This window comes from Hippoglossus stenolepis, chromosome 4 (assembly GCF_022539355.2).
Source record: "Hippoglossus stenolepis isolate QCI-W04-F060 chromosome 4, HSTE1.2, whole genome shotgun sequence".
NCBI classification, from domain to species: domain Eukaryota; kingdom Metazoa; phylum Chordata; class Actinopteri; order Pleuronectiformes; family Pleuronectidae; genus Hippoglossus; species Hippoglossus stenolepis.
The window spans coordinates 17,164,521-17,179,962 of NC_061486.1; the positions used below are offsets into that span (position 1 = coordinate 17,164,521).

The window sequence follows — 15,442 nt, forward strand, 5'->3', positions numbered from 1 at the left end:
AAAATCTGATTGGCCCTTGAAGTTCCCCTGTCCTCTCATCAGTGTTTCTTTAATAAATTAATCACTTACTAACAATTAATATGACAATTTAAGAATTTTCTTTTCAAAGCTTTTTTTTTTTAGGTACATAATGTGCTTGGACAAGGAACAGTTTTCAAAATATATTCAATGATGTTTGACTTTGCTCAAAGCTATAAACCCAACAGTAAACAAGGAATGACTTTAATGTGCACCTTACTGAATCAGGAATTGTGCATGGATGTTGGACATGTAATTGGCCACTGTGTATTGTGGCCCCGTTATGGCCCCTAATTTAGAAAATTCTCAATCCGCCACTGCTAAGAAATAGCTGAAAATGTAAAAAATATGAAAAAGAAATAACAGGATTTGCACCAAATTGCAGACATTCACATAAACGAGTTCCTTAAATATGCCTTACAGTTTTCAATCCAAAATTCTAAATATAAACATTTTTCAGATAGTGAAAAATAAATCCCTGGACTCACCCCAAGAATTAACGGGTTCTTTCTTGGCCCATGTTCCAAACTTCCACCTAAGTTTCGTGGAAATCTGTTTTTGCGTAATCCTGCTGACAATGGAACAAACAGAGACAGGGGCAAACATATAACCTCTATTCTATCTCTTTGTGACCTCTTAAAGTTACAACTTGATCCATTGTCAAAATATGATGCTGGAAGAACACAACAATGACAACATTATATAAAATCATTGCATTTATTTTGCAGCACTTTCCTCCTAATTCTTCTTGTTACAATTAAAACAGATGTTTTTACAATTTATTAATTTATGCGGTTCATTGTAGAGTTCATGTATTGTTAAATGATGCAAGTGTCAGTCACTGCATCTCCCTCAGGCTTTCTCTAATATAACGCACCAGTTGCCCTGATCGTGGTAGCTTCTCTGCACCTTGACTCCAGCCACTTGACCACACATCTGCTCAAGCTCCCCCTGCTGGAAAACGTGGTAATAGCGGTGGAAGACGGGTGCTGGGCCGCTCTCGGACTCAGGCTTCAGAGGTGAACTGGATGTCTGTGTGGTGTCACCACTCAGGCTAGGTTCAGAGTCAGGGCCGTGACTGGCATCGCTGGTGTCAGGACCCGATCCAGAGGACATATTGGTGTCAGGACCTGGGCTTGGTGCACTGTTAGAGTCTGATTTGGGCTTGGAACTCAAACTTGAGGGTGAACAAAAGTCACCTGGAGTCTTTCTGGACATCTCCTTCTTTTTGTTTTGCTTCCCATCCTTTCTGGATTCTTCTTCCCCTCGTCTCTTCCCCTCTTTCAGATGCCAGGGAACCAAAAGATCCTGGGTGTTGAAGGCTGTGCGGTTGGTGTGAACACTAAGTTTGCCATCAGTCACTTTGCTAACATCTTGCATGCTGTCAACAGGTCTCTCTCTCTCTTCTACACAAGGCTCCTGTCTGTCTTCTGCTGTGTTGTTGACTGGGCTGAGGTTCCCTGGTTGCCCTATGTTCTGATCTTTGAGGTACTTTGACCTCTGCTTGTTGTGCTCTTGTTCGAAAGCCCAAACGTAGATGAGTGCTCGACCTCCAGGCTTCAGAAGTCTCACCAGCTCCCTCACTGCTGCCAGCCGACGTTCCTACAACACAAACAAACTTTTTCAATCAGTCGGGAAACTAAAAACTCCAGAGACTCAAATGTGTGTTTGCATTTCCACTGTATTTTAAATGTCAAGGTAAATCGGACTATTACATTTTTTTTAGAATATCGGACAAGATGGTGATGTCCGTTGTACGTTTGAATGTTTTCTGCAGAATTTAAGTTCCCAACTACCAGTAGATGTTAGTAGTTGTTAGCGGCCACCAGCAGATGTTAGGGGCATAACGTCAGTTGTGTGCCTTAGCCCTTGTATGGCAGTACTGACTAATGAAGGATTAAAAGTGACGGCTTGGTTGGATTTGAGACATGTTTTTTCCCCCAAACAATTAGACAACAAACTGTTATGTTTAACTATGTTAGAACCAATGGTGGAAAAGAGGCAGAAGTGGATAAGGAATCTCCTGAAAGACCTAAAGTCACATGAGTACAAAAGATGTTGAGAGTTTTTATTGTTTTTAAAGTTTAAATTTCTTTTAAAATCAGTCGCATGACAATTTCAATATTAAATAACACAGTCAACACTTAATACCAACATTAACTAGAATGGCACTCAGTTGATCGCATACATCTTTCAAGGCCCAACAGTCTCTTTGTGAAACCACATTTAAAATTTACTAAATCTAGACTTTTATTGAATCTGCTCCACACACAAATAAATATCAGCTGCCTAAACGACCAAAGAATTATTCTCTCAGAAATCATGAAAAAGTTTGTAACCTGGATTGTGTTACGCACTCTCTGAATTCCCTTCTAGTTGTAAAGTAGATCATTGAGGACAAAACCTTTTATGGAGCCGGAAGTTAAAATGTAGCTCAAACCTGTGCTTTGTTCCTAAAATCACCCAAGAGATGTTTTACAGTTTAATATTGTGTGTTTCTCACTGGATAAGTACCACATTGCTTTCTATAAAGATGGAAGTGTCCCCTGTTATTTGTGCGTGCATGTGCTGCATGTACCTGTGTGGAAAAGTGGTGGATGACGGCGATGGAGATGCAGGCATCACAGGAGGCCGTTCGCAGAGGGACACTGAGAGCGTCAGATACAAACGCCTGAAAACCTCTCTCTGCACAGATCTGGACCAGGGCACTGCTGCGGTCAGAGCCAACCTGAACAGACACAAAACATGAGAAAATAAAAAAAGAGGGACTCAAATATGAGGAAAGCACATAAAGCACAGTGGCAGGTAGATGGACTGGAAGACAGAAAAAACAGCAAGGGGAAATAAAAAGGACTGATGGGTTTGTTTGAATAATATTCAGCACATTTTGTCTAAAGGAGCAATTCAATCAGGCTTCATGAGTCATGTGATCTCTTCCCAAATGAGACAGAGGTGATAATAAACAGACAGTGAGAAACACTGCACACATGCTCAATCTGTGAGTGACATGCAAACACATAAAAAAAAAAAGGTTGAAACCCTTAATCTGCAGAGACAGACTGAGAGGGGAAGGTGGCGAGGTGAGATGTTAAGTGCAGAGAGAATAAATCTGATTTGGGAAGAGAAAACCCAGAAGACTCCGCTCAGAAAGTCAACGTGTGACCTGATCACAGTGTTCTCAGGGGTGATTTATCACAGTTTCAGTCTGAGTCAGGATAAGCTGCTTACATGCACCTCCAAATCCCAAACATTAATATCCCAGTGTTCATGCGTAAACAGAACATTTAGGGTATCACCATGGAAACAGAGATCGCGCACACGATGACAACAAGCAGAAATGAGGGGAGCAGCAACAAGGATCGTTATTCTGAGGTACAATATATTATTTATCTCTGTTAAATGTAGAGACAACGTAAAACAAACTAGCTACTGACCAATTATAAATACTAAAGCAGTTCCTGTTGTAAAGCTGCCTGTGTTGAATGGGCTGTTTGCTTGTCCTGTGGTGATGCTGGTTGCAGCTTTGTTTCTCAAAACTGTTGAAGTGATCTGCAGTAATAGAGCCGCAGCAGGACTCAGTCCACAGAACCATGAAGCTGCTGCTGCACAAGGAGCTGCTCACCTGTTTATTCAAAGTTTGTGAATACTGAATGTCTCGCTTGTCCAAACCGCACCAAATTTGTCGATGCACTTCCTTGAGCCTTTAGCAATACACATGGCAAGTGTTTTATGGATATAACGAACCATGTGTCTCCTCTTCCTCCCGTTGTACCAAAAAATGAAGCTAAAATAGCTCAAATTTGGATCGGGAATGGAGCAGAATGTGTGGTTTTTCACTGAGACGATAATACAAGACACAGTGGCAATAAAAAACAAATGTAGAAAGGTAATTTCCCAGCAGGAATGAGTAGAGAACAACGGAATTACAAAAATGATTCCAACATATGATGACACTCACTGCTATCACCTCCGGGTTAACACCCAGGTATTTTCCATTTCCACAGCCCACATCAGCCAGCACGCTGCCGGGCGGGAGCGAGGACAGGAAGTGGCAAACACGAGGCCAGGGGGAGTAGCGAGTGCTGCTGAAGTGGGAGGCGATGGCGTCGTACACCCGGTGCACGTACACCTCCTCCAGACGGGTTGCGTCGGCATGGCAACAGGGAAGGGAAGGGGCAGTCGGCGGAGAAGGCGAGGGTGTCGAGAGAGCTCCCCGACTGTCACAGGTCGAGGGAAAGGCTGGAGAGAGGAAGAAAAGTGAGAAAAAGGGCAGCACATACACACGCATATTGTTCCTGGTCTCCTCCCCCCCCCATCAAAACATCAGGCTCAGGTTGGGTTCTGACCCACAAACAGAATCCCTGTCGCTCATGCGTCAGGTTCTGTTACTTTTCTCTCTGGCCTGCTCGGGTTTGGACAGAAAAGCCAACCCAACCTGTACTCTGTTCTACAAATACTAGTTTTCAGTGTGTTTTATTTTGCACTTTTAAGATTCTCACCACAGCGGCACGGTTCATGTCTGATCTTGCGGAAAGTGAAGGAAGTGCGGGTGCCCCTTTTGCTTAATGTAAGGTTGCTGTTGCTCCCGATGTCAGACGCTGAATGAGCAGAGGATTGTGGGTCGCAGACTGGCACCATGTCAAACTTCCGAGGTGTGATCCTGAGCCAAGATAAGAGACAGTTGTTGTACATATTGACATTGACACACAAAAAGTCAAACACAGACTGTATTGTAGAAAATACAGTATGAAGATTTCTACAACAGAGGAAGAATGAAACGTCTCTGTGAATGGACTTGAACTCATGTTCCATAACTAACTGTCTCATCGCTGCAGGGACTGATCCGTCACCCAGAGTCCAGCTCACCCGTGGGTCCAGAGGTATCTGCTCTCGCCCTTCATCACCAGGAGGCTCTGTCCGGGCAATACCACAGGAACAAGACGACCATCAGGATGACGGAACTCCATCACCGTCTGTAGAGACGCATGCAAAAAACATGGACAAGCATTAACTTTGTTATTAAAACACAGAGGGAGGAGGCCAATCACACACAGCTTACGTGGTATTAGCAGAAAGAGAAAAGGGAAAAAAAGAAGATTCGACAAAACTCAATTATTATTGTACCGATCAAGTTGTGTTTATATCTTCACATCTTGTTCAGAGGAAAAATTCTTGATTTAATTTTGTTCATTTCCTTTTCTATTCCATATGACCATGTTGTTATTCAGCTGTTTGAGATGTGACAACATTAAACAACATTTTCATTTAGCAAAGTATGAAAGGGAAAAATGATCTTTTGGAACTTTTTAGAATGAAAGTAAAATGCAGCCCTCCACCATACTCACTCTGACTTTCAATAATGCTGTAGTTATATGTCAAATTGAGTTTCCATGGATATTGCTCAGGCAGAATTAAAGTGTTAGATGTCCAACAAAAGCTGGTTTAACATCAGCAATAATATTTTTTTTAGAAACTACTACAGACCTTTAACATCACATACAAATAGCATTTCCAAATATAAAACCATCTGTCCTCTGACAAGACCGTTTAGAGTGATGTCACCCAGAGAAAACGCTCTCCGTCTGTCTCTCCCTAACGACCAGCAGGGGCGTCTCAGTGTTTGACCCGAATATTTCCATACAACACGTAACAGCATGAGCTCTGCAGGGAAATTACGTCTACATTATTTCAAACTGCTTCTCTCCAACTTCTGACAGCAAGAAAATTGGATTTTGTGAAGTAGGGGCGTGCATGTTCGTGCATGTGCGTGTCTGTGTAAGGGTGTGTTTGTGTGGTACAGAGAGAGAGAGAGAAAGAGAGATTGGTGGATGATTGTGGGGAAGCAATATACAGACAACACCGGCAAATGATCCGATCTTTCCCTCAAACCACAACTGAAAGTCGGTCTCACTCTCTCTCTCACACACACAGGACTGTGCTGTTCTGATCTAGGTATTAGCCAATCAATGAAACTGGTGGAATGTGACTAAATCGATGGTGATGCTGGCAGCATCCATGCTTTACTACAAGACTATTCATCATCCTGTCTCTCTCTCTCGCTCTCTCTCTCACACACACGACACACACAGTCTTGCAAAAATAAACAGGCTCAATAAACCGGTGGAAAGTGCAGCTATATTTCCCATAACATGAGGATACAGGTTTACGTGATGTGTTGTAATTAGTGACTGAACGATGATGATGACTCGTTTAGAAACTTTGTACTATTTGGAAGCCCCGACATCAAATCATGTTAAATCTATTTAGGTGCTCGGCTACAAGTGAGATTTTCTGGATCTTAACTCAATTATTATTTGTATTATTATGACCTGTATTTGAGCAGGGAGGGTCTTTGAGAGCAAACTCTCTTTTGCATGGACGTCCTGAAACACAAAATCCGATCCTATAAGATTGCAGTTGGATTATTTTGTTACATGCACAGATAAACAAAATAACAATAAATAAGACCAGAGTCAAAATCTCCATCTGCTACATTGTGTTATTTGTTTGCACCAAATGGTTTTTCATTTTTGTTTCTTTTGTCTTCTTTGCTGAATAATGTTGAGTCTTCTCCACATGTAAAAAGGTTTTTTTTGAGATTTCAAGAAAAAAATAAGAGAAAAGTTTACAAGAATAAGGTCATAAACGTGTCATGTTAGAGGTTGAGTGTCAGAAGATCAGCCTGTGGAGCATCTTGTTAAGTTATACCTAGTTTTCACAAATAGCAAAACACTTATTCTGAAGAAAGAACCACATGGACTCGGAGGAAATTGCCTTGTTTTCTGGACGTAATTTTACAATATTATTCTCGAAATGAAAGCTTTTATTTTTCATCATATAGCCCTAATACTCCATCGACTTATTGTCATATGCACAGAATATTGATTTTAGGGGCTGAAACATTTCATTTCAACTATAGATTGATTGCACTTCACATCTCTGAGTTTTAAGTTGCAAACACATTTCTTCTCAACATAGGTTTCACTATTTCTTTTGTTCATTCATTGTTTACAAAGTGGGATACGAGCAAGGTGACTGTGACGACTCTAAAGAAAGTGTATTAATAGAAGGCCACAGTGAGCAGGAGAGTGTGACAGTATTCAAGTGTGTTAGAGAGAAGGAACGTAGCAAGCAAGGTGACAAGATGCTCTCAGTAAAACCACGAGGACACGCGCACGCACGCACACACACACACACACACACACACACACACGTGACAGGTGTGCCCTAGGGACAGATGAATCACACTGGTTAGTGAAGTGTTGGTTAATTTGATTGATCAAAGCAGGACACAGAAACACGAATCATCAGCAAAATCTTCACATTTACATCTGACCTCCAACTGTCACATTGCTGTTTTGTAACTTTATTGATAAATGCACCTTCAGTATCACTGATCGTTATTCGCCGCGCAAGCTGATTGATGACTTTGTACATTTGGGTTTAATTAACAACCCACAGGTCGGTGGCGAGAATTACTGTGGACCGGCTCGTGCTGCTTGACGGACAGACTTCCTACCTTTGCCCCGAGGCTCAGAGACAGGATGGTGTCCTCAAAGGCAGAGTGAGTGTCCACATGAGGAGGGATGCCTGAAAAATATAATAATTATTATTATAACTTTATTTATATAGCAGCTTTTAAAACCAAAGTGAGAAAGTGCTTTACAAGAACAAAAGATGCAAGATTCAAAGGTAACAATATTAAAAAATAAAGTATTATTATTATTATTATCATCATCATCATCATCACACATGTAGAATGAAAATCATGATACAAATGCCCATCAGGTTTCTCTGTAATATAAGAATGTTTAGGGTTCAGTGTTTTGGGAGGATACTGCTGGGCATCACTTAACCTCAACTCATTCCCACAATAAAAAAAAATTAATTAGTTCATGTTATTGTTAAAAGTTAGTTATATGTTAAAAACTTATTTCAATCAGCTAAGGCCACTGCTGTAACTCTCACACAACCAACAGAAATCGAGAAGTTTAAAATTCCTCGTGAAGCCATTCTGTAAAGATGTCTGCTGCCACCTAGTGGTGATGATCAGTAACCTCTACTTCTGTTTTCTCTTTAAATGACAGAAAAGAGAATTTTTAATAAGCAGCTGTGACTCGACGTTTAGTTTAACAAGTCTCTGAAATACATACCACCCAACACTTAATCAATCAAACATCTGTATCTTTATAACCCAGTGGTTCTCACGTGTCTCTACAAGACTCCTTTACCACTTTCACATGTTTGAACTTCCTGATTGATTGATTGATTGATTGATTAGGTTTGAATTCAAGGGATTAAGTAATCTTCAATACAACATTGCACTGGAATAACTCACCTTGTCCAGACTCATACTGGTTGATGGTCAGTTGGTCCGGCATGATGTTGATGTGTCCGTTCCTCACACAGCGCTCCAGAACAGGCAGACACTCCTCAGGAAGACCTGGTTGCACATCACCTCATCAGTTACTTCTTCCTGAGGTCTTTTTAACTCCTCCAAGGATGTTAGGTTTTCACCCATGTTGGTTCATTGGTTTATTTTTTAGCAGAATTACACAAAATCTCTAAAACCAATTTCCACCACACTTGGTGCAGGGATGGGGCCAGGAACTGGGAAGAACCCATTCAATGTATGTGTAGGGGGGTCCAGAGGTGTTCCTAAGTTAGGTGGGATATGTAGTCCCTCCAGCGAGTTCTGGGTTTACCTGTTAAACCTCCGGTTAACACCCAGCAGTCATCCTGACTGGATGCTCGAACCACCTCAACTCTCTAAGGCTGAGCCCAGCCACCCCACAACAGTCCGGCACAGCGCCCACATTACTGCAGACGCTGCACCAACCAGCCTGTCCATCTCGCACTCCTTCACTTGGGTCATATACCCCTAATGGTTCAGGTTATCAGACCACTTTGTTTTAACTTGGATTTTTCTACAGTAAGAACGAGATGGGTTGGGTTGTTCAGCATTGGTGGAGGTATGTGCTCTACTAAACCTAAGCTTATGTCCCACAAGATGACAACAAATATTTGGAGGATTTAAAGATTTTTTTTAACATCTGCTATACTAGCACCTTAAGAGCAAAGCACAGAATGTCCCACAATCTCAGCATTGCAATTATTGAATAAATGATATTGTAAGTGATAGATATAACAAAAAAACCTGTGAAAATGTGACTAATAAAACTTAGAATCTAAGAGAAAAAAGGGGTAAAAAGACAGATTACCTGCAGGTAATGGATTGTCCTTATCCACGTTGTTGTTGTCGTAGCGAAATTCAAAACCATAATGTTTGACTCTTCTGTGCTTCAGAGCTTTTTGAGCTAAAAGTGATGGAAATGGAAAAAAGGTTTAAATTCATGTATTTCTTTCTGAACTGTTTAGGGTAAATTTGTATTTCAGTATTTCAGTCATTTTGATTCATTCAGAGTGATGCTTAAAATGTGTTACATTTATAATTAATATGAATTTTCAACATAACTGTGACTGATTGGAAAGATGCATCGCTACCTCGAGAACAAATTTTCTATTTTTAAAATCTGGTTCTTTTCTTATTCTCTACTCACATGATATCTAAACAGATTTAAGGTCAAATTTGACAGATTAAGAGAACTTCCAAAGCAGTTAAGCCCAAACCATATAAAACACACAATGCAGGTCCTCACCAGTGACATCATCATTTGTGGATGACCAGTCTATAGCAGCGAGCAACAGAGCCTCTTCCTCTGGAGACACAAAATCTTCCACTAAGACTAATCCCTCAGGCAAAGGAGCAGCCTTCTCCTCCTCACAGGCCACTGTACACAATTACACACAATAAAGGATCAAACTACTGGCTACAAATTTTGTTTTCCTATATACGACACACAAGCACATGAACAAATCAAATGGCTGTTGTTCATCATCTTCTAACAAAATGTAACTTAATGCATGTTTCAAAAGTATCAGAGTAATGTGTGTGTGGGTCAGTGTTGAAGTACCTGAGTTGACATAACCGAGGTAGAGTGTGACACCGTTGTCTCCACAATGCAGCTTGTGTCCGTTAAGGTGGACGACGGCTTTGCGAGCACTCTCCTCAGACCTGGAAACAGTATGACAAGAAAGGTTTGTGAGTAAAAAACAGTAATTTTTCAGGAGGGATCAACAAAAAGGTTTTAAAAGTATAAAATGAGTTGTTGTTGTGACTAAGTACTGTCCATGCAGCAACTGCACCTGTATGTGACAAAAGCATACGGCTTGTGCGGAGGCATCATCAGGGACTCCACCTCCCCCATCTCCTTCAGAGCAGTGGAAAGCTCCTCTCGACTGACGCCGTTGCCCAGGCCGCCGTTAGCCACCACCAAACTCTGCGGAGGAGACAGACATAGACTGATCCTTTCATTTTGATATTTTTTCATCAGTGATGCTGCTGCTGAAGGAGGCAAATGTGACCATGTACCTCAATACTTTGTAGAAATGTAGCAGAAAGTACAGATATTTGATTATATATGTAGCGAAGTAAAAGTGAATAACAAATCTACTTAAGTGAAGTACAGATAAATGAGAATTGTATGAGAATTGTACTTAAGTACAGTAATGAAGTAAACATACTTTTTTTAACAACACTACCATTAATCAATCATGACAATAATAATTAGTTTTAACCCTATGTTTTATTCTGTTGTGATGCTCAACACAAATATCCAATGTTACTCCAACATTGGATAAAACAACTGCAGAAAGTAAAATGACAGCAGATGAAATGACGTCAAAAGGTGACTGGTGCATGTTGGCACTGAAAAGGAGATCAGGTGAGATAGACGTCATGTGTCCTTGAATGCAACACACATATATATACTGTATATGTATATATATCCATTCAGTGTTTCAACCTGATTCAGGTTCATGTTAGGAAACAATCCCAGTGAGTGAAGGTTGGAAAAAAGACTCATGGACTGATTGTATCCATCTTTTCTTTAACCGCTACTATGTAAACAGTGTCTGGAGTTGACAGCGGTGCACTGAAGCTAAAAATCTGCTTAAATAAATTGTTCTTCCTCTGTAAGCTGCAAAAGGACTTTATATAAACAAGTAGAATGGTACATGTCTCTCACACTTCCGGTTTTTAACCTGTAAACATTAATGCTATCACTATTTACCTTGTTGGGCTGTGGCGTCGTGCTGATGCCTTCATGTTTCAGCAAAGTGTAACTCGTTTTGATTTGTTTTCGGAGAACTTTCTTCTCCTCTTTGCTTCTTCTCATGGCCTTCACGTTGTTTTCTACACCTGCGTCCATGGTCCGTCACTGTATTTTGTCCGGGTGCAACAAGGATTGAGGACTGATGGTTCCAGAAGAGTCTCCTCACAGGAGGGCAGCGCCAACAGCCTGTTTCCTTTCAAAGTTCCTATGTTGAATTTGTTTGTATTTAAGGAGTGGTTAAAAGTACAAAACATTTTTTTATTGAATTATTATTTATACGTAGATTTTTTTGTATAAATCATTACCCCATTTAAGGTTTGCATCAAATGTATAGCCTGATGATTCATAGCTTTAAAAAATAACTTTTCTTCTTTCTCAATTTTTTCTTTCTTCATTTATTTTGCGTATATATATGTATGTATGTAACATATGTGTATGTATTTCCCATGCAAACACATATGTTACATACATACATATATATACGCATACATACATACATATATGAGTCGATATGACATTTCAACCAAGTGAAATTATCATATTGTAGTTTTGTGTAGCCAACAATAATAATAATGGGGGAAAAATCATCACATAGTTGCATAGTAATTTGATGTTGAGCGACCAATTGTTTAATCTTCTCATTATTTCAGATCAAAACTCACCCCTGGTTTTTTTTTTTTTACTCCACTGTTGTGTGTTTCCCTTATATTGTATATGAGAACCAATACAGGGAGGAAAAAAATATCTTGTTCCCTTAGGAGTATCAAATGGGTAATCCAGCTATAATATTCTTTCACATTCCAGCTGTTCTTATGTGGTATGTATCTACACTTTTCATGGGTTTACTCTTGCTCTTTTGGTCCGAGTCACGTCCCAGTCTGACTGATGACTAGTGTTTTTCTCTGGGACTCCATTGTAAAGGACCTAAACCCTGATGGTAAACCCATGCTGCGTGCCTCTGTAATCTCCTCACAAGAGCTGGACTAAAATTCTCCATGGATCACTCTATAGGCCTCCTTAACTTTACGTCAGGGGATGTAAATGCAGAGGGTGGCTATAGGATATGTGGAAACTGCTGTTCCATTTTCATGCATTGCAATCGTCAGACTCCAATTTTGGCAAATTCAGATGATCTGGCGTTACTCGGTTTTAAAAAGGAATCGTCTAAAGGGGATAGTTGGCTTGCTTTTTATACAAACACATCCATGGCATGAGTGCAGAATTATAATGGAATAATGTATTGTTTCGTCTTTGGCAGAGTGCCTGCCCTGCTCACTGCTCTCTGTCTGCTTCCTCGTTCAAAAGAGTCAATTAGCTCAGATCCTGTGTATGAATTCCTCTGCAGCCAGATTAATGACTCTACAGCCCCTCTGGGTGCGAGTGCGTGCCATGGTGCACGTGGATCGGTGCATGTGTGTGCATTTATACAAGGGCGTGTTGAGTAATGAGGCCCTCACCTGTTCTCAGCCATCTCAGTGATTACAGTGCCAGGCTGAGCCGCTGGCCAGTGGGAACCCTTTGTCGTCTTTACAGCGCAGCTCAGTTTAGCCCGCAAAACAACAGCTGGTCAGACAGGAGAACGCACGGCTGCCTTCTCCGCCATGACAACAACAATGTCCTCCAATCTTGTTTTCAAAAACAGACGACTTGAATATTCACTCTATTATGAGCTCTGGACGACACAACCAAAATGGCAATCGGGTTCAATTGGCTGTGGTGGCCTGAGGCTTTTTTGCATTCACGAAACATGTTTAATCCAGTGTAGGCCTACTTCGTGAAAACCCTACAAGAACAATGAGAGGACTCAAGGGAGGTTTATTCATATTTCTTGTATTTCTGTCATTGTAAACCAATGATTTATAATGATTTACTCTTCCTCAGAACACCAGGTACAATATGTTTAGAGAGAAGATGAGGTTTAGAGTTCATTTCTGACATTTGAAACAGCATATTAGAAAACTGTTACTAAAAGTAGTTTAGTAGATGATGATGATCTAATGGATCTAATGGAGATCATGTGACAAAAGCTTTACCGCAGAGTGAGATTTGTTTCTGAAGTACTGTTTCCAGTGTAAGAGACAAACTTTGAACCAGATCTCATGAGTATAATGTTAAAAATCCAATTCAGAGTTGGGTAGCTTCTCATAAATTCCTGAAGGATAAATGTGAATCAATAAATTATAGATGTACAAAGTGGAAGTGTCTTTTTAAGGCTATTAACAGGAGGCAAGGCATTTCCCTTTCCAATGCACAAGGGCAGCTTCACCTCACACATCAGCCAAGCTCTGAAAAAATACCGTAATGGTGAGAAGTAGAGTGGAATCATTTGTGCACCCTGAGGCATGCCATCATCCTTTGAAATGCAGGGCCGACAGCCAGAGGCCAAACTTCTGTTGCTGGCATCTTTGTATTCTAATTGGCTGGAGACTGCAAGACAGAGATGAACACATAAAGAAACCAGATCCTGCTTTTTAAAATAGTGGTCCTGATCTCTGCCGCCCTCTAGAGACTGTGCTCTTGCAGAAAAATGACAGTTATAAAAACAAAAGTGATGAAACAGACAGATAGAACAGAAGATAACAAAGACTGCATTTGTGAAATCGAATTATCATACTCTGCACCAATTGTCGCTTTACTGTTTTTCATGGCCTCTTTCTAGAGATGGAAACATCTGAAATACAATATAATACCATATAATATAATGACAATATAATAAAAAATGTTATATATAACTAACTTATATAACTAACTTAAGAAGTTTTTGTGGTAAAAAAAATGTAAAAAGCCAAAGTTTTTCTTTCATTACAAAGGTATCAGCAAGATAAGACTAAAAATCTAAGATCGGTTTGTGACTAAAAGGCAACTATTAATGGATATTAGACAAAGATAAAAGTGACATGTGACAAGTCTTTCACCACACATTTGAGCCTCAAACATTATATTTAAACTAGACCAAAATATGAATGGGGAAAGTGTTTGTTTGATCATTCGATTGATGCGTTTATCATTAGTCAACTGCAATGAATTCCTGTCTCATCTCCAACCTCTGGTGCCACAGTGGAAAAGATTTAATCACTTTAAATGAGCAAAGCTGCAGGCTAAATCATTTTCACTGCCAGTTATTTGTAGACTAAAGTGCAGGCTAAACCACAGGACAATTGATGTTTATTGAATAAGAGGAAATGTCAGATGTGGTTCTCTCACCTGTTTCCAGTCTTTGTGCTTGGTGTTACTTTGTGTTGTTAAAGTCACTGCCGTTTAAGATCATGGTTTTTTTTACCCTTCAATGATGAACTTTAGATATCTCTTGTTTGTACACTAAATTTGAGTTTACATTAAGTACGTGAATAGTTTAGTCGCAAAGAAAAAAAATGCAACTTGATCATTTTTACGTTTTAGTTAAATAAACTAAATCCAACCACTTTAATCTAGTGAACTTTGTAGGTTCTGGCATACATTATCTTATAATCTTATCCTTGCTTTGTAACCTTTTTGCAATAGCATTCAAAGCGTGTAAGTATGAAACTATCACTTTCTCTCGACAATAAAAAGTATTTATACTGCCTGCACTTATGCAGGCACACTCTCTCTCTCTCTCTCACACACACACACACACACACACACACACACACACACACACAAAGAGAGGGAGAGAATTTGAGGAATGGTGTCTCTGAGCGCTTGTTGACACCCTCCTGTCTCTCCACCGATTTAGAGGGTAACCTTACCAGCACTTTTCTGTCCTAAACACTAAACAAACACACACACACACGCACGCACACACATAGTTGTCAGAGTGTGTCATGGTCCACCTCGCCCTGCTTTATTCCCCCCCCTGTGCTGGATCTGTGTGACAATGGGAATCCCGAGTGAAAAAGCTCTTGGTCTGACACTGGCAGAGCAACAGGGTGATAAAATGGCAGCCATTTTGATCCAATAAATCCTCTGGGAATGACCTTGGAATCCACTGATGGAAAGGTTCAAGGGAGCTGCGCTGGTACACACTTTGTCCCACCGTGACCCTTCTGTATGTACAGGAGAAGGTGTGTGTCAACGGGGTTTAACACTAGTTTAGAGATAACACTGTTCAAGCAGCTGTCAAGTGAGAGATGAGCTGAGAGGGTCACTGTCAAAACCCTTTTCTTAGCGCCAGCATAACATAGAGGAAGGTGACTGGAAAGATACAACGGGTGCACACAACCACAAAATTTCAACAATACGCTATCAGTTTTTCTTTTAAAAATGCTTGT

General features: G+C 40.4%; 1 protein-coding gene across 1 annotated transcript; it reads right to left on the minus strand.

Annotated features, from left to right (window-relative positions):
• Nucleotides 1-721: 721 nt before the first annotated feature.
• On the minus strand, nucleotides 722-11,374 carry alkbh8 (alkB homolog 8, tRNA methyltransferase). The gene is made up of 12 exons (XM_035155244.2): nucleotides 11,151-11,374; nucleotides 10,225-10,358; nucleotides 9,993-10,093; nucleotides 9,678-9,809; nucleotides 9,240-9,335; nucleotides 8,357-8,461; nucleotides 7,538-7,608; nucleotides 4,885-4,991; nucleotides 4,518-4,678; nucleotides 3,977-4,257; nucleotides 2,597-2,746; nucleotides 722-1,620 (listed from the first exon to the last, which is right to left on the minus strand). The coding sequence occupies exons 1-12, from the start codon at nucleotides 11,286-11,288 to the stop codon at nucleotides 871-873; spliced, it is 2,226 nt and encodes a 741-aa protein (XP_035011135.1). The 5' UTR covers nucleotides 11,289-11,374; the 3' UTR covers nucleotides 722-870.
• Between the last annotated feature and the right edge of the window lie 4,068 nt (nucleotides 11,375-15,442).